Raw genomic sequence first — 20,895 nt, 5'->3', positions numbered from 1 at the left:
TAGTTTAATTACTGTTGCTCCCAAGTCTAAGACTGGACTATTACATGGCTCTAAATAATAGTGCATTTAAAATAAAAGGTTGTGCACTAACATTTTCATCTGGATACAGAAGCATTTGATTTGGACACCAAAAAGCCTATTCAAAAACATGTCCAAATTAAGAAATCAAATTATGACATCTTGAAAATAATAAAACTATGCTGAAAAAAAAAACACGAAGAAATGTGCATATCAATTAAAAATGTTCCATTTTCACTTAGGGGCATTAAAAACTCAAGGCACCCATTCTTTTGGCCCTGTGTATATTAAGCCACAGCCTTTCTGTAGAGCCCTACACAAGGACGTCACATTCCGTGCATGCTTCAGGAAGTAACGTTCATACAGCAGGCATACACAAAAGCAGTTTAAAAGTTTAAGTGGAGTTTGACTCCCTGGCCTGAATCCAAAAGAACCGCGCACAGGAATAGAGGTAGCAGAGAGAGGAAATCAGGCATCCGGCATTAGTCTTCTATCAAATTGCCTTCTCTCATTTAAATTGATAAAAAACAATGAAATAATGAAGTGAAAAAATGGCGGGTGGGGGGGGGGGGGGGGGGGGGGGGTGGGGGGGGGGGGGGGGGGGGGGGGGGGGGGGGGGGGCAGAAGATGGTGGCTCACATGCTGCATGAGCTGAGGTTAAACCTGCTTTGAGAGGCCCAGGCTTCACTTTCACCTTTTTCCTTGTTGCAACACTGTGTTGCAACAAGGCTTGAGCTTCAGCCCATACAGCATGTGCCTTTCCTTACAGATTACAGTCCTCAATCCTTACTTTGTTCCATGCTCTCAAAGCAGCTTTATGAAACTCCACTCAACAAAGCACATTACAGCCAAAGCTACTGGAAAACACTAACGTGTCCCCATTGGCTGACGCAATTAGGCCGCAATGGTGTCAATTACAATTCCCAAGAAACAGACGAAAAATAAGAAATGCAGGAAAAACTCAATATGAGGTCAATCATTACTATGAGGGCTTAATCAGATTGATATAACCTTTCCTGGCTGGGTCTTTGTTGCAATGAATAATAATATCAGTCACTGGTCTGGGTTTTATTAACATTAATCCTTACCTCTGACTCACAATTAAATAAAAGCATTACTGTCAGTCCGCCCACAGTTTGGGGAATTCACAGATTACCAAATTAATGACAAGAATTGTGTTTGCAGCAAAAAAGGTAACAGTTTGTAAGTCAAAGCAGTCATTTGTCAGTCCAAGTTAAGGATATGTTGAGTCCAGGACTTAGCTTTAAGTCTACACAAGAAGGCAGCAAAGACATGATTTCTTCAAAACATAATGGGAGTTTTTATTATTCATTGCAAAGGACATGATAAGATCCAAACATGTTTCAGCCATGTGGCTTTCTTCACACTGAATACAATGAATAATAAAAAGCACGATCGTTCACTGAAGAAATCAAGTCATCAGTGCTGTCAGATGAGCGTGGCCTTTTTAAAAAACATGTTGGATGGGTGGTGGGTGGGGGGGATGAGGGGACACTACTATATTTACCTTACCAGCTCTCCTCTTCCTTGGATGGGACCACTGTCTTATTTTAAGGAGTAAGGGGGATGGGACGGATTTTTCTACATGTTACTGTAGTAACCCTTTTCAATTAGAGTGCTGTACTATAACCAAGACAATTTTAAGGCAAGTGGAAAATGGCCTAACAAGCACCTCTGCCTTAGATCAAGGACTTAGAAGGAGCTACAATTTATGGAACTGACCAAACAAAAATGTCTGCTTACTGTGTATCACCAGAACAATGCCAACATACTAAAGAAAGCACAAAAAAACATTGAGGGCTGGGAGGTGTTCGTCTGTGTTCACACTTTTATGGAAAAGACCTGGCTGTGTCTGCACAGCGATGCAGGTGTTTGCCATAGTGTTGCATGGGAGAAACGGAGAAGTAGTTCTGCTCAACACTCAACTTTGTTTTGTGACAAATAAAAAATATGCACTGATGTGTTGAGGAAAGTTAAGTAAAGAATCACATGGGTATGGTGAAGACATGGACCATCCCATTTCAGGCAATCCATACTCTAAGGTATGGAACTGGCTGTGGTTTTTCACAAAGTGTTAGTTTCACAAAATGTTAGTCTACAACTGCCTAATATTGGAAACAAAGACAACTTTTGTGATTTCCATGGTACAGCATGCTGATGGAAAAACTGAATGAGACAGAGTATGCTGCAACTAAAGAAGAGTAGTGCCCTGAGACAGGGAGTTGGTTGAGGGATAAACATGGAACCAAACAAGGGAAAATATAGAAAACAAACATTTACCAGTAAAAGCCGGTAGGAAAAATATGACACAAGCAGGGTCACCCTCCCATTGACCAAGGGTCAAGAAACAACACAAGCAAAGCCAGCAAAGGTCAGCAGCGCCCTATAGTTTAGTTCAAGGGGCCTGGGGGAATAAGAATAAGAATAAGAAATACTTTATTAATCCCGAAGCAAATTTGAGTGTCACAACTGCACCGTCCGGCACACATCAAAAACAACAAAAGAATAAATTGAACAAAATAAACAGAGAGGTATAAAATACAACAAATAGAAAGACATTTGTGCAATTATGCGTTGTGCAGTACTTCTGTAGCTGTCATATAATAAATAAATGAGAATAGTGAGATGGAGAAGTTCAATCATGCTTGTGCTATGATTATATACATAGTATAAAATGAATTATGAAACAAGAATAAACAAGGGTAAGGTTATTGCTATTATACAGTATGAAGTGCAGTAGAAAAAGAGTTATTGTTGTACAATATGCAAAACAATGATAACTGTATAGTGCAAATCCTGACCAGATGGCTAGAGAACAGTTATTGTCCCATGTGCAAAGATTATGTGTGTGGGGGGGACAGCACAGGGCATCAGGTGCCAGAAGCTGTGTTGACCAAAAACAATCCTGCAAAACAGCCGCCTAGGGCCCAGAAAGACACTGTAAATGTCAGCTGAATACATGCGTCTGTTGGAGCTGACAAAGCAGGGCATTGTGGGAATGAACTTTTTCTTCTTTTACTCTTGGGCGGCATGGTAGAAAAACCAGAGGGTAGCATGTTCGAATTCCAGATAGGTCACTGCTGTTGTACCCTTGAGCAAGGTAGTTACTGTAAGCTCAGAAAATATTCTGCTGCGTCAATGGATAATATGTAAAATCCAAGTCTGTAAGTGCCCTCAGTGTCTGCTAAGCAAATAAATAATGTAGTATCCAAGGAGAGAGCGTCTGCTTCTGCTGTTGTAGCAGATGCACTGTTGGTCGGTAGCATACAGAATTAGCAATCATTCACCATAATATATACGCCCTCACAGAGCAAGGGAACTTCAAACAGCAAAGTTGCCAACAAACCAAATTTGCTGGCAGATCTCAAAACAATTGGGGAATATCTGAACATTTTTGGCAATACATTAGCAGAATGCAAGTGTTATTCATACTAGACCCTGCTCATTTGAAGGATATACACACATAAGAAGCAGAATGTTCATTTTGCAGGATCTGTGGTCCAAAAAACAAGAGACTTTTAACAAACAAACCTGACAAATGCCTGCTCTAGAGCACTGGCTGTCTTATCCAACAAAAGTGAGTCCTCCAAGAATGGCTCATGCTTGGTTTCAACTTTCAAAACGCAAACACCAATATTTTCTCTGTTGCAATGAAACGCGCTCGCATGTGCTCCACCCTGCTGCCAAAACAGCTGCCATTATAAGTCCAGGACCACCAAGTGGAGCAGACCTGTTTGTGAGGCACTGCATCTTGATGTGGGGGGGGGAGGGGGGGGGGGTAGGCTTTTCCACTGCAGGAGGATGGGGTCACACATCCAGCTGAACAAGTTCCCATCCGCCACTGACAGTTTCACTACTCATATGTTATCTTGCAGCAGTGCCTTTCCCCTGACCCAGCAGGTCTTGCACAAACACACGCTGTAGGCCTCCCCAACGTCGAGGCCTGAAGAAACAGCAAGGCCTGCCCTGCACAGCTGTCTGGGCCTTTTCCAAAGCAAGCTGTACTTTGCCACTGAATTTAAGCAGAAACCGACAAAGGGAGACAAACAAATGGGCTGCAATAATGACACATTATTAACTCACTGTATCAGATTATAGAAGTATAAATTAGCATCAGCACTGCACCCATCAGACTGCTTTAAACCACTTTCAAATATGCCACGGGTAAGCAGAACATGCGTGAGAGGAGCCACGGGCAGCCATAGTCATTTATGTAATTATGTGATTATGTGATAAGTAATGAGATACTTTTCTACGTTTCCCTCAATTACAGAGTATGATATTCCGTTAAAAGCAGAGAGGAGACATCTTTTTAATCTGTATGGATATCCTACCTTATTTCTGTGGAAAGAGCTTACGAATAATCGTCTTCTATCATCTTCATTTAGTTGATGTTCTCCGTCAATGTGAGTGGAATTTAAGGCAATTTAAATTCTGTGTTTATATGAACTCTGCCATGGTTAAACTACAGGCTCCAGTACTGTGTATCTGTCAAACATTCTTTGCCATTTAGCAGGCACACATTTATTTATGCAGATGAATGGAAGGGTATAAGCATTCTTAAATATTTAAATAACTTGTATAATAATTAAAAATGCCTTTGACTCAGTGTCTGCTGAACAGCCTTGGATAGAATGACTAAGTGCTACAGAACACTAAATACTAATGCTGGGCTTGTTGATTATGCCTATTGATTATTCTAAAGGACTGCATGTCATTCTGAGTAATTACACGATAACGTTCAGACATTTGTGGAGAAACAAAACAAGTCACACTTAAAACATACAGTATTGTGCCTAATGAGTAATTCCGATCACTGAACCCCTTGCACTGAAGTCATTCTACTGTTCTGAGCCCTGGGTCTTCTAACATGGTGGTTTGAGCACTTTAATAGGGACAAGTATATTCCATGGGGTTGTGAATATTCTACTCACAGACTGATTTGGACTGCACAGGCTACACAGATGTGAGTGTTCACAGCATACAGGAATGAGATGGAAATGTTTTTATTTATTTATTTTTTTTATACGAAGGGCTTCTGATTTCTGTAAGCAGTCAACAGATGATTCACAGGTGAAAATGAGGGGGGTTTGATCCATTCAGATGAGCGCTGCTGCGGAGCCATCTGGTCAAGCGTGCCCTGAACTTCACGTGAGGCTCAATCAGCAGCCCAGCAACATGTGGCAGAGAAGCAGGAGCCACTTTGGCCGGGCCCGATGGTCAATCAGTTATCAGGTGAGTTAAAGTGTCATTTTGAGGGGCTGAGAACAATGACTCAACAGTTGCGGAAAGGGCCAGTGGGAGAGGAGAGGAGAGAGGAGGAGAGGAGAGGAGAGGAGAGGAGAAGAGAAGAGGGGTGCACAGCATGGAGGAATGCAGGTCCTGCTCACAGCTCCAACAGCTGCATGGATATAAGCTAACGAGACAGATGGGACGGAAGCAAACGCAATGAGAGGAAATGCGGGGCGAGGAGCTTCAAGGGCACACGTCGTGGTCGCGCTTGAAAATACTGTACATCCGGCTACTGCTTAATGTTGGGCGCAACAGAGTGCCGCTGGAATCGCTGATCCCAGCACCAGCTGTAAGCTTCTAAGCAAAGAAAAAGCGCCAAAGCAACGTGCGCACGCGCTTGTGTTCCCCTTTAAACTGAGGCATCTATAGTGCAGTAACAAATGGTCTGATTTCACTTCCATATGTGAAAGTTATGGCCTTGGCGTTGAACACAAAGACCAAATCAGCATACTGCACCATTCCTGCCTTTCCGCTAATGCTTAGGTATGGGTTCAATACTGAGGAACAGTTGTTACGATAGCATTGTGCTTCCAAAGTTGGTGCTTTTGAACTGGGAAAATGTCAGTTACATTTTCGGTGAGATGGTCACTACAAAAAATGTTCGGCATTTTACTGCATATTATATTCCACGGTAAAACGAACAAATATATAATTTATTTTATCTGGAATGAGTCATCCACAATTTCTATTCTAGAGTCAGTAATGAGACTCTCAGAAAAAAAAAAATTCTGCTTTATGTCTCATCTGCTTTTAAATGCAAAGCAGTTATGGTGTCAAATAGAGTTTGTTTTGGACTTCCTGTGTTAAACTGATAGATTTAAGTACCAATCACCATAGCAGTAAATAGATAGAATGTCACGTATGAATTTTCTTTTTTTTTGATAAATGAGAGGAAGAAAACACAGACTGCAAGTTAACACTCGGTAGGGACCATGGTCAAAATCATGAAATGTCCAAAGAAACCAAAATGGTGTTTTTTTTCTCTAGTTTGGTAGCACAATCCAAGAACCACTGAAGAAATAACATCAAATTCAGATATTATTAGCATGTGTTGTCAGATGATGGCATCTGTCGTACCATGGATTCAAAAGAACAAATGAACAAATACTTGAACAAGCAATGATTGTCACTAAACAGCTTGTAGACATAATTGATATTCGGTTAAAATGAAACTCTACAATTGCGTCACTGAGTTTTTGTTCAGGGGGCCTTTATGATGTTATCAGTTGTGTCTCTGCAAAGCTGTGAGGCCCAGGAAAAGTGCTCTCCAAACACATGAGCCCGTCTCTCATGGCACTAGAAAACAACGAATCCAAATCGGGTCTGGAAAAACAATTGCATAACTGCAAATCTAAATCTCTAAGATGATATCCTGTCCTCCACTTGCCGAACCATCACCTGTGCTTACTTTCAACTGTGCCTTCAAGGGCATATTTCTTTTGAAGTGATGGTTTCTTATCCCTTAACATTCAGTCTCCTTAGAGAATGCAATTGAAATAAAAGCTTTAAGAAACGCTATTGCTATTGCTATTATTTATCATACAGCAGAAAGCTCTTCTATTTCTGGGCCATGTTCATATGTTATATAGTGAAATATATTGTTATTACTATGATGATAATGTTAGACTTCTTAATTTTTGAGTCATTTCTTCATAACTATATAAGTTAAGTGTAGGCAAATACACCACTGATGATTAACAAAGAAGAGAATGTGTTAAAACTATTAAAAACAAACATGTCAAAAGAGATACATATTAAAAAATTGTAGAAGATTTATATCTTTTTTTGATGTGAGATTTAAAATCTGGAATTTCCATGGTATGTCTGGTCCTGCAAGTACAAAGCTGTTGCCATGGCAATGGCCTCTTATTCTGCGTCAAAAATTCTAAATTCAGACACATTTCGGAGTAATTTGAATACTTACAATATAATCACAAAAACTCTCTCTCTGTACACACACACAAGAAAAAACTGCACAACATCTATGACGGTTAATGCAACCTGTGCCTTGTCTACTCCAGTGTGTAGAAAAGAAACATAAACAGCAGGTGTTCAAACAGTTGAGCAAGGTGAAAGCATTCTTGTCAGACCCTCTTCATTGTTACACAGACATGAATGTGGAGGACTACGATCCTGGGTTATGGCTTCATAAGAATACCTTTCTCCATTTTTAGGTGCAAAAAAATACGCCTGTACTGTTTGATTGCCATTTCGTTTGTAAAAAATGGAGCTGGAAACAAGCTGATACAGAAATGTTCTAAGAGCACTTTAAGACCATGAATAAAAACCTTCATACTGCTGTCTCCGCATTATTTAACTTGTATGTCCTTGCTTACATTCATGGATAGTAACTTTTGAGCAAAGAGGTTTCAACTGGTATTTTTAAAGAAAAAAGGACAAGCTGTCCTTGTAAGAAAACAACAAAGACCTCTCCTATATTTTTTTTAAAGTCTTGTTTAAATTGAAAATCAGCTAAAGGCATAAACAGGAGGAAAATAAGTTTAAAATATACAAAAAACTGATAAAAAAACAGTGTTATAAAAAGCATATATTCTTAATTGGCATACAACAGAAAAAATATAAAACAAAACTTCAAAATATAAGAAAATGTGTAACTAATTTCAATTAGTAATGCAAAATAAATAAATACAATATAATAAGCTTAATCATCAACATTGGTGTGATGTTTGTGTAACGGGTGGTATCTTGCGTTGTGTGTTTAATATGATGTTACGTGGGTCGGCGAGCGAGCGAGTTTCGAACCGAGGTTCTTACTGCTCGCTGCCAACCCCTTAAAGCCAGCGTCGTTGCCAGTTGAGCTAAAAGCAAATTGCCGTTAGCCTGTCGGCGACAACGCTACTTAACCAGGTCTCAGGGGGAGTGACGTAGCCGCTGCAACCACTCGGCTACCTGCTACCCGCTACCTAAGGCTTTACGCAGGACTCACACGAGCTAATCACTTCAGCTCCGCTACATTTGCTTCATATTTATAAATTTGCCGTTACATTAGCAGATGTTCTTCCATAGTTTGCATTTCCTTCATTTATACAGCTGGGTAACTACTGTGGCAATTTGGGTTAAGTACCCTGCCCAACCGTACAACAGTAGTGCCCCACCCTGGAAATAAACTAATGACCTTTGGGTTGCTCTGCTCCATACCACATCATCTAGCTAGTCTGCTAACTAGCCTTTGCAGTTCCATGACTGACAATGCTGACCAGCAATGTCGTGTTATTTTTCCCTACTATGTCAGATACGTGGTTTCTTACTTGAAAAATGATAGGACAAGGCCTGTTCTATTCACATTAAACTAAGGGAAGAGGGTTGGTCTTGAATCTCCACTGCCTCCTGTGTATACTGATCCATATTAGTTACGCTCTTTGTTCCTAGGGTAGACAGGTGGTGTCTTCAGTTGTTTTATACCCCAAGGGTTGACATCCTGACCCCTGTTTTAAGAGTTTTCAAACAATCAAAATTTTCCTGTCTTCAGGGCAGAAGTGTCCACAAGCCAAAATTCATTCCAGAAAACACAAATGTGCTCACCTACAAGAGTGTTATGTTGAAAATTCCACTTATTATATGAAATATGACTACAAGTAAGACGAGCCATGAAGTTATCTAAAGCATTCAATTAAAAAACAACAACAGCTCCAGATGAATCTGGTGCCATATTAAAATTAAGTGACCCCTGGATCTAATCGAAAGCACAAAGCCATTCTGAGGGCAAATTTTACTTTGTCTGAATGTCTGCTTTTTTAATTAAATACCACTTTTCATTAAAATAATTTGCTATTTTTCACTGAATCCAGGGATGAGCTCATTCCAAAGAAGTGCACAAGGTATGTTTGAATAATCCCATGATACAGGCTGTGATGGGTTTATTAGTGCATGTCTGGAATGCAGACTCTAGAACCATAAATAGTTCTCAGGTCATCACAGGTTACATCCTCGGAAACCAAAATGGAGCCCAGACAGAGCCAACCAATCAGAATTCAAGAACTGGTAACTGAGTGACAGTACTTGAATGGGCCAGATTTGCTCATGTTTGTGGGGGGGGGGGCTACCTCAGTGGGCAATGATTTGCTATACACTATAGCGGAGAAGAGACCGAAATTTACTGAGAGAGGTCATGCAGGAAATGAACATAGGCATAGGCAGGGGAAATTAACTAAAAGAGGCTTATACTGTTGAATAAATGAAACCCCAAACTAAAGACAGTTTTGCAATGAATTTGTTCCATTTTTACTTTGGTTCCAGTCCATCTTTAAGTTTTAGTGAAGGGTTCCATGCGAGCTAAATTTTGTTTTACTGAACATAAACAGGCAATAAAGAAAATTACTTAAGCAAAAGCACTGCAGATATGCCAAAAGTGATAAAATACACAAAATCTTCCAGCCTATAGGAGGTATTCAACTAACAATGTATATTATGTGTTATGTTTTATAGAATTACGGTTATCTAAGGTTAATCTGAAAGGACTATGGAAACTATGAGTGTGTATTTGCTAGTTAAACAGTGAACACTCCCTCACTGGTGAGATACTGTGTGTGTCTCTTCAATGAATTGATTTATAATATAATAAAGGTTCTTCTGTAGACAAACAGATGATGGATACCTTCCAGCTGGCTAACTAGGTTCTTCAGGAATTAGACCCCCCACATAGCATTTATACTGCTGTAAAAATGAAAAGGACATTTTTCCAGTGGCATAAGGCAGGCTGGTTCCCTGAACTCTGAACACTGGTTCATTCTGGAGGCTTTCTGTAACCAATTCACAAAATGTAAAAAAAAAATAATAATACCTACTGTTTTGCTGCTCCATATATTTGGAATCCAAATAACACAGCAGCATTTGCAGGAAAGAATTTCATACTTAGGTCTTGAGTATTGCGCTGCTTGGATCCAGTCAAGACAATTTCAATCCAATATTTTTTTCATTTGTTAGCAGTGAACTCATTGCTTTTGATTCTATCTTTAGTTGATCTGAGCTGCCACATCAGTGCTAACTAGTTAATTGCTAACCTTGCCATGCTAACACTACTTTGTACAGTGCAGCTGAATGTATCTCTTAAAACCTACTGATTGATCAAAGAGTGGTTCAACAGAAACTGAACTTGTGTTACAACAATTTTGCTATATTATTTAAATATTTTACTTTTACACATAATAATACAATGAATCCAGCAGCACTTCAGAAATTCCTTAGTTCAGTTCAAGCAATTACATGCAGAATGCTGTTGTAGCATGCAATTTTATAACAGGAATATAGAATTTCTTTTTTTACATTACAATTACATTTTTCACAGAAAAGGTTACCATGGATACCGCACAAGGAGGTTGTGAGCCACGGGGCACTGCAGTCACAGGTAACCATTTTAAATGCAAGCTGGTAAAATTAACAAAGAAAATAAACTCTGTGCAGCACATCTCTGTAAGCAGAGCTGGAAGATAATTGTGGATGCCTTATGCTCCACATGGAGCAAAGAGAATGAATAAAATGAATGAATGAACCACATCTCTGCAATTTCAAACCTCTGACAAAAGAATGAAAAGAAAAAGCAGCCTGCTCTTACCTGAGCGCGATGGATGTCCCGTTGACGGAGCCGGAATAGGGCCGCGAAGGGCCGAAGCTCCCGTGGCGGGTGTAGCGCTCGTCCCCGCAGCACAGGATCATGAGGAAGGCCCGGCGGAAAGCCCGGTTCAGGAAGGCGTAGAGGAAGGGGTTGAGGCCCGAGTTGATGTAGCCCAGCCACAGCCAGGCGGTCCACATCTGCCAGGGCACGCTGTACTGGATGAAAGGGTCCACCACGTTGGTGACAAAGAAAGGCGCCCAGCAGAGGCAGAAGCAGCCCATGATGACTGCCAGGGTCTTGGCCGCTTTGGTCTCGATCTTCATGCGGCTGGAGCCTTGGTGGTCTGGGCCAAAGTAGTGTTCGGGCGCAGACCCCGCCCGCTGAAGTGTCCCAATTTGCCGCGCATGCTCCATGGCGGTCACGTAGATCCGCTGGTATGCCAGGACCATGAGCCCCAAGGGCACATAGAAAGCTACTGCAGAGCATATTAGGGCATATGGACGGTTCACCAGGAAGACACAATAGGTCTCATTAGTGGTGCTGCTGAACTTCCTCTCTTCAATCTGTAAGAAAAACGAGAGACAAATGTAAGTACACACTACTTACTGCAAGAACAAGTCCTCCACATACTTTGCAGAAAATACAAGGCCTGCAATACAAAGTCATGGTAAATGCACTGCACTACTGACCAGACGGTTGTGTCTGAATCTCTAAATGGATGATGCCATTGTACTCTTGTGTGGAGCACATTATATGTAATAACAGAAAAATACAGCGCTACGAAATGGTAAAAAATAGTAGGCACCCTCAATGCCAAGATTACAAAATGCAATTTTGTTCAAGATCAATAACTCACTTAAACTACTTCATAGTTCCATGATGCAGAAACACTGTATTTTTAAAAATAAAACAAAAGTGATACTTAATACTATTAATGAGTTAATACTACCTCCTATCCTTATTATTTATGTTTGTAGAAGAACAGCGTTTCTTCAACTACACAGCAAAATTGTACACACCTTCATGTCTGTCATGTCAACAGTGCCATAATGTGCAGTTCTCAAGCTGTGGGGGCGGTGGTCAGACAGTTCATTTACTAACACCAACCTCTGAAAGAGGCCTCAATTTGAGCAGATTTAGCTCAGAATGGCTAATTATGCAATTCGTCATGGTGAATACTCTACTGTCAATCGTGCCACTCTTACATGAGTCACATTTCACATCCATGGGATGCAAAATTAATGAATGAACCTCTTGATCTGAGAAATCAGATTGCGGGACCAGGGGACAGGGGTATATGCACCATCATGTTACTAATGTCAGTAATTGCGTAGCTCTCAGTCAACACAGTGGATTCTGTAACATCCACCTTTAAGAAAGTTATATTATTGCAAATGAATAAAATAAAGAGGCCTCCATACTTGTTTTCTTAATCTGTGTATGCATTAAATGTTATCCAATTTCCTTTTTATGCTAAAATATGGACATCAGCATAACATTTGCTGTGATAACTAGATGTCACAGAACAGATTTAATCCCCAACCACCAATTGGTCAGTTGATCAGGAAGTTCAGGCTTAGAATTTTGTAGGCCTTCAACTTCAAGACCCTGGAAAGTTACTTACTAAGTCTTCAATGCCAATGGCATTCCAGCTTTGCATTATGGGAAGGAAGGAGATGAAGGATGGGATGATCCAGCATCCCCCTAACATCAGAGCCACTCTTATGGGCGTCATCTTATTCCTGTACACCAGAGGCTGACAGCAAATCGCGTAGTACCTGCCAAACAATCAAAAGAGGGAGAGTGAAATCAGAGTCACCCGACAGACTTATTTTGCATCACGTTTCGCTGCCAAATCCTCATAATTGACACCTTCTGCATGATTCTCTGTACGCTTGTAGTGATGCAACTGTATATAACAACATTTCAGGCAGGTTTTGTGTTAGAAATGGTCAATTATGCGATTTTTTCATTTACGTCACACGCAAACAGAGGATGGCAAATACTCTGCTGGCACCCGCGCTGTTCTGTCATGAGTCACATTTCACAACTCCGTCCGGGGACGCGAGATAAATGAAGGGACCTCTTGAGCTGATAAATCAGACAGGGGGGACGAGGGGGCGTGAGAGTGACTCACTCGCCCGCCGTATGGGCCAGGTGCAGGCTACGGACTCCCAGCTGCTCCTGGAACGGCGCTTGGAGCCAGCATCATCCTAATGGATGTGCCGGGGAAACAATAATCACATCAAATAAAATAACACGCAACAGAAAATGGCACTCAATTACCTTCTGATGAGCAAGGGGAGACAGCTGGAAATGCACGCTGGCTTTGTGAGGCTATTTTCCTCTTAGTGATGCTGGTTTTATGTGGTAATTTTGGTAGTGCAAAGACAGCACCAGTGATTCTTAAATAGCCATGACTAATGGATAACGGCTACAGTATATTTGCAGGTTATACACAATCAGTTGATCTAAAGTTACACATCCTCTTGAGCAACTGCTTTTGCTGAGGTTTTCAGAATCAAAATAGAATTTCCAAACCATCTTGGATTACGAAAAGAGAACTGAAAAAAAAAAAATTACAGTGTGTATCTAAACACCACCAGACTAAATCAAACAAATGAAAAGCCTATTGAAAATGATGGCTTGCGCAAATGCAAAGTGAATTCCCTTAGGAATAAATGGAGTTAATGCAATGACAGTAAACCTAACAGAATAACGCAGATGTCAGTAATAAAATGTGTACAAGACTGCAGGAAATAAATGGAGTCATGGAGACTGAAGCTAAAAGAAGAACCACAGATCTATCATGAGCTCAAAAGATTCTGGGTAGAGCAATGGCAGTGGACAATGTGCTGACAGCCTTTGAATACCATCTATTGAACAAATGACTAATTCCTTTATATAAAAAAGGAATACTTCACGTTCATTCAAACTTAAATAATGAGATCAAATGGCATCTACAAAACATAGTAACAAATCTGAATAGCAAGAATCCGTAGAAACCTGTAGAATATGTAAAATGACATATCATTAAAAAAAATTTCCAGAAACCGTAGGTCACTTCTAAATATATCTGACACAGTAAATATGACATCACAGGCACCATCAAAGGCTTCATTTTCATATTGAACAGTCATACAATTGAACAAAGGCATGAACTCATAAAATATACTAAAACACAATGTAAAAAGCTATATAAATGGATATTTGATTTCATTTTTTGGATTCATGTTGGAAATCTTGAATTGACAATCATTTTGAAAGTTTTTTGACCACTTTGAATACCACCTTATTTAGTAATTCAGGTTGAAGATGTTTGGATTTTGGCTCATTACCGAAAAATATACATTCAACTGACGTGTGTTCTCCCACACATTCTGGGGGAATGATGTGACATCATACACTGCTCACATACTTATGTAGGCATTGCACATCACAGGAGTAGTATAAAGTCAATGGGATTAGAATAGGACCAGCTGCATTCTACACAGTAAAAGAGAGTGTGCAATTATCCAATATGCAATTACAGGGAGGAAACTGCACTGTACATCAAACTGCATACAGCAATCAGTATGACAGAAACTGCAATTCTCATGTACTGACTGCAAAACTCACACATGTTGACTGCTTATTATCCTCTCCATCTTAGATCTGGCTCTCGCCTAATTTGCAACTGGAATTTTTATCTTCTTCCATTTCATTTCAGTCTCTGCACTGAAGAGTCATTTGTTACAAAAGAGACAAAAGTGACACCTATAAGTTGTTTCTGTTAGAGTGGTGATTGTCTTATTGAAGATGAGCACAGCAGAGTGTGATACAATAACCATTTACTCCACACTTCTAGTAAGCACTTAATCTTCAGGAGCATATCAAACCCAAGAGTGTCCCGCCTGGCAAACTCTCGGATCCCTGATACGTTTGTGTGGATGAACTTTACAGGGCAGCTGCAGCAAATAGCTGCATTAGAGTGGTTCAAAACTTAGACCTTAGGTTTTTTTTTGTTGTTGTTCATTTTACTTGGTGGAAGGAAATCCAGTTTTCTACAAGAACAATACTCCTCCAGATGGTTTGCCTTGGAAGTCAAAGTAATGTGTATCCAATAACAGAAATGACAATGAATGACAACAGTTTTCAATGGGATGACAGAAGCAAATACAGACAGTTCTAACATCACTTTAATCTATTGTCATTGCAGAGACAATGGTTGTTCCTATGGGCATTGTCATTGGCAGGGCAGGTGTCATTTTGCCTGTTTTGATACCTCGTGCTAACTGTTTCAGTTAGTGGGAATAAATTATTTTAAAAACAGCTCTGCATCTTTGCTGAGCACCTGCTTTTCATATTGATATGAAAGTGATAGAAAGAGTGGGCAGTTAAATTCAGTCTAAATTCACTAGCATTACTAACCTAAAAAGCAGCCATCAGTAGAACCATTCACTAGCACAGAAGTACACAAAAATATTGAAGCATACGGACCAATAAAATGTCACAAATAGGGTCTCTGAGACTAACTACATTAGATGAACATTTAAAGAAAAAAACAAATGGTAAAAAAGTAGGAAGCACTAAGTATACAATCTGTGGAGACTTTCAACTGAAACCTTTTTACAGAAGGGGGTAGAGAGGGAGAACCTGCCACTACAAAGCACACATAGAGTTTACCTTGTCCATTCTAGATCCAAGAAGCCGGTTTTCCGCAATGCAGCTGTTCTCTGTATACTTTTCTCAAATCTAAGACCACCCTGTGCCTTTCTGGATCAATACATAGGGACACAATTGCCTAAGTGGTGCAACCTGTGAATCTTCTGCCCAAAAACATTGGATTTGTATGCGAAAGCAGATGACTTCATCCAATTCATAACAGCTCAAATATTCGCCACTCAAGATGAAGTGAAAAGCATTATAGAGTCGTCTCCTTGTTCCTGCATAATAGGAAAATGCGTGAGGTTTTATCACACGGCATTCAGTCAGACCCCTGCACTTTTTGCCACTCCTGTGGCAATATGTTTCAGCCGAACGCATTTTCTTTTAATGTAGAATTACGTTAAAACGGTGAAGCTATTTGAAGCAATTATTTGAGATGATTACTGGAGCAGGGTACATAAAGCAGGGAGTACACAGCAATCCTTAGGCCTAGACACTGTTCAAAGCACGAATCCCAACAAGACAAAGGCTTTTTAGGAGCTCTTGTTAATCCAATTCTTTGGAAAGTATTGAAGGTGTGGATGTATGACAAAATACCAAATCCTTCTGGTACCTTAAAATAACACTGCATCGGTGTGCAGTATATTGTTTTTTGCACTGACATATTAGAGCTAACACAACCCTACAAGTTACGATGGACTAGTGCTGTAAGACCAATTTAAAGTAATTATCTAATTAAAAAAATACTTATCTTAATTATCTCACAGTGCAATTGCCATGATTAACTCTCCTGTTACTGTGTGTGGAAACTGCAATAAATTCAAAACAGGGCAGACGTGCCTGTACTGCAAAAGGCACCCCTAAAAATACATTTAAAAAAAACTAGAATAGATTACAAATGATACCAGCACCATGTGACACTTCACTGACATAAACAGTTGAGGTTTATACAAAATAATCTCACACACTTTGTTAACGTTTAAGTGGTTTCATGGCTCTAGCAATAAGACATTGATGTAAGGATCTGCTTGTCTTGTTCATTTATCTATGTTCACGTCTGAGACAAGAAAAATGTATGACTTCGTAATGGTTACCTGTAGATTTTTGTTCTTCCAGGACAACTGTGCAGCGCAGTTTGAGTTCTGAGGTTTTTCTGAGTCACTATATGCTATTGCCTGTCCAGTATGAGTCATTGTGTATTTTCACCTGTCCTATTACAAGTCAATGTTCACATCGGTTGTGGTATGAGTCAGTGCATGTTCTCACCTGTCAAGAGCAATGCAGCACAGGTGTAGGATGGATGCAGTAGTCAGCAAGACGTCCAGCGAAGTGCGGATTAAGCAGAATGTCTCTCCATACCTCCAGCTACCTGTGGTCAGCTCAATGGCTGCAAACGGCATGACCACCAGTGCCACCAGGAGGTCAGCGAATGCCAATGACACAATGAAGTAGTTGGTCTTCTTTTTCCTGGTGGAGCAGAGTTAGGAATATGAATGCAGTGATGGCCAAGAACAACGTTCCAGGTACAGGAAAAATAATGCTATTAAGTGGAGGGAAATAACAGAATATGACTCAGTGCTGGCTTTGTTCTTAACCACTTGATTATACTACCCATTGTCATGATAGAGCCAATTATCTTTACACCCAAGTGGCATTAGTATTCAGAGGGCTGGCAAACCAGCTTAACTGTAGCCATGATACAAAGTATCCATTTTTGTTGTTATTCTAAATGCAAAAAACCCCCCATTTAAACACGTCTTTGCCAACCAATTATAATATGTCCTTAGACACACTGTCTGCCTTTTCAAACATTAAAGAGGAGCTCCATTTTTTAACCTAGGTGAACCCTCTGGACAAATGCATTCCCCATCCACATGATCACTGCAGTGATTCTTTATAATCCCTTGAGAGACTTGAGTCTCTATTAAAATATGCTTGGAAAGTGCTACATGTCCTTTACGGGCTTGCAACCCAGTCTCCCGTGGCCTTGTTTAATTCTGAGCGAACTGTTAGCTCACGGTAAATATTTATTCATTGGGAATTACTCTGTAGACACACGTTCCATTAAAGGGTTGGACATCATTCTTGATAGGAAGATACGGAGAAGGATGGTTAGAACAAAAATACCATAACCCTTTTAACATTTAACAAAAGGCTTGTTTCTGGCTATGGGAGACCATTTGATACCATTTTCAGAATGGAAATGACACTATTCACCTACAGTGAAAAATGCACATCTTGTCAAAGTAAATATTTTGCGAAGCTACTACAATTAAGTAGTTGAGATGATGGAATGGCTAACAGAAAGCATTTTGAAACCACTTTGAAAGCAGTGTTTATCGTGTTAATGTGATGGTGTTGTTCTTGAGGGAGTAACTTTCCAAAATGTATACTGTATATTCTCCATTCAGAGAATATTAATTGAGAATTTTGCAGCATCATACACACCTACTCCCAGCACTTAAGGTGCAATCAGTCTTTCATTGGGTGTCACTTCAAGAAGAGTAGATGCTGTAATTTGGTAACTCATTAAGTAATTTAAAATTTTTCTTGTAGTCATTTTTCAGGTTCAAGACTACAAACAAGCTAACAGGGGATGGGTGAATCCGTCCACAAACGTATTTCTCACACAGATTATTCTATTCCTTAGAAATCATTTTCTACAAGGTCTGTCGGTGCATCGGCAGACATATACATACAAATTTGTCTTTTATTCCCAGGAAAGCTCTGACCTTGTTTAGTCCAGATTTATTTTTGAACCAGGAGGTCACTCATTTCAGGCAGTGCTCTTTGCCGAGATTAATAAATGTACCACATGGAATTCAAAGCCAGAAAGGGCACAGTAAACGGGACAGAAAGGACTTCACATAAGCATGCCGAATTGTGCATCACAAAGGGCCACTTGAAAAGAGATAAGGAGACTAGCATGTAGAGAAGGGAAACAATTGTCACCATAGCAACCACACACATTCAATGTCATTTTAATGAACTGTTCAAAACATGTCATTTTTACTCGGTACACAAATAAAGATATGTAGAATGAAACATGTATATTCTATGTAAAATTAAATGGATGTCACTGTGCATTGAAATGAAATTCCTATATATAGTCCATTTATGGTGTGTCAATCGTCTGTCACCGTATGATGCAACTGCAGTCTAGGGCAGATTTTTTTATTGCCATTGTTTGTGAATTGGCATATACATTTACAGTGTTTATTGCACAATAAAAAATGAGGAGAATAATAAAATGCTGCACAGCAAATGTATCTCTAAAATCAGAACGTGTATCAATGATGTCATTGCAGGCTACCTATGAAACCACATCACTGGACAAACTGCATGTATTCACAGTACAACACTTATTATTGTCTGATGTTGGGTAAAACTAGGCTTGAGTATCAAAACATGACATTTCATTTATAAACATTATTTAATATTTAATATAACAGTATTGCAACTTCTTGATAATGAGTTATCAGCTGTGACTCCGCTAGACATGGGCATACAAGCATTATTTTGTTCAAGGATATGCACTCTGTCTGATAGCATAATTTGACAAGTAGAATTAAATGATTTCACATTGACGTTAATAATGTCATACTGAATGTGTCCCAATGGCATGGGAGTTGAATCCAAGAAAGGGGGGGGTGGGTCTAGGGTCTATGATAGCAGTGTTGTTAAGGAAATGAAGTACCTACCTAGTTGGACTAGCTTGCCCACTACTGAAACACATAAATAGCATCTATTATAGCTAAAGTATTGATAGCAAGCAGAATTTTAACTGCCAGCAATGAATGTTAACCAAGTGTTGGCTTGAAGGCCAATGATGCCAGCTATTGGACATTTGGTTGAATACTTTCCTCGTAACATGCTTATGACAACCAAACATGCAAACTTACTGAGCCCTGCTTTTCCGCTCAAACTATTCTGTCATAGCACACAATTGTTGCCAGATGCTGAATAAGTAGGGGAAATTTTACACCTCCAGCCTTTTCCCCCCTTCACTTACTATTTGCTGACTAAAGTGGTGAATAGTAAAGTGGTGAATAGTAAAGTGGTATATAATAGTAAGGAGGAGGCCTAAAGTTAAAGTTATGGGAGAGAGGGGATAGACTGGTATACAGTTGGAGGCTTTATACTGCAGGTGCAGGAAGTACTAATCACATGATAGGAAGTGACCTCACCTCAGGTGTCGGTCTTTACACAGCGCCACCATCACCAGGAGATTGCCGAGGACAGTCATGATGATGAGAGTGGCCAGGAAGATGCTGAGAATGATCCTCTCGGCATGGTTCAGTATATGCTCTGCATTTACTTCTTCATTGATTGAACTGTGAATATATCACATTTTATACAGCAGTCACGTTCGCAATCATCAGCGTTAAATGATATAATCATACTCTTAAAGGAAATCATGATAATAAATGAATAGTGAAAAGAAAAAGAAAAAAACCTCATTAAAATTAAAACTTTGGAATTCTGTTCATCTACTGCATGTACATCCACAGTTGCCATGTAATAACCATAATGCAGACGTTTTCACGAATCTAAGAAAGGACAGTGCTCTGATAAATTATCATATGAACATCCTCCATCAAAACAAAAAAGACTGCCATTATCAGGCTTGGGCTTTGCGACTTTTGATCAGCTGATATACGTGACCATTTCCATGCTCATACTTTTGTCTGGCTCCTTACTTTTCTGTTGGGTCTGATTCTGTGGCCATCACTGGTCACCTGCATGGGGGTTGTCAGATGTGATTCCTCCACGCAAGGCCCCACAGCCCCTCTTTGGAGAGAGAAACAGAATTTCAGTATTCATTAGTGCTGACTTTGCAGATTTGTGCAGAGGATTTTAGTTCTTCAACTATTGGCCCAGATGAACTCATGGCAAGGCTGAGGTTCTGAAAATCACTCTCAGACCTTCAAAACAAGTGAGGAATATGAGGCTTTGAAATGTGCAAATGTGTAAAAACTGGGGAGATGATTCATTACCCAAATGTAATTGCAATGCCATAAAGCATAAAGAGAAATGATAGTATTGGCAATAAGATTTTGTAGTTATGCTTACAGCACGCACACATGCACACACACACACACACACACACACACACACACACACACACACGCGCGCGTGCGCGCGCACACACACACACACAAACGTATGTTATGCTTGAGTTTACTATACTTTTCAAATGAATACAATTTCATCTGCTACCTAGCTTTTTGTATGTGGTATGCAAGAGGCATTCACCTCCACTGGACCTTTACATCTAAGCAGTTTCAACTGAAATGCAAAGTGCTTTGTCCTTAATGTCTGATTATCTAAGTTCAACAGTCAGT

At 39.9% G+C, this 20,895-nt stretch overlaps 1 protein-coding gene across 1 annotated transcript in view; it reads right to left on the bottom strand.

Moving 5' to 3' along the window:
- si:dkey-247m21.3 (5-hydroxytryptamine receptor 4) overlaps positions 1–20,279 on the bottom strand; it is a 45,106-nt gene extending 24,827 nt beyond the window's left edge. The window contains exons 1-5 of the mRNA XM_036529942.1: positions 20,251–20,279; positions 19,738–19,884; positions 16,817–17,017; positions 12,528–12,681; positions 10,904–11,466 (exon numbers count right to left, since the gene is read on the bottom strand). Of these exons, the coding sequence (XP_036385835.1) occupies positions 10,904–11,466; positions 12,528–12,681; positions 16,817–17,017; positions 19,738–19,884; positions 20,251–20,279 (1,094 nt within the window). The remainder of the gene's footprint in view (positions 1–10,903; positions 11,467–12,527; positions 12,682–16,816; positions 17,018–19,737; positions 19,885–20,250) is intronic.
- Between the last annotated feature and the right edge of the window lie 616 nt (positions 20,280–20,895).

The sequence above is a fragment of the Megalops cyprinoides genome, chromosome 5, assembly GCF_013368585.1.
Source record: "Megalops cyprinoides isolate fMegCyp1 chromosome 5, fMegCyp1.pri, whole genome shotgun sequence".
In the NCBI taxonomy this organism is placed as follows: Eukaryota; Metazoa; Chordata; class Actinopteri; order Elopiformes; family Megalopidae; genus Megalops; species Megalops cyprinoides.
Note: the sequence above shows the minus strand (reverse complement) of the source record. Positions and strands in the feature narration are given on the sequence as shown.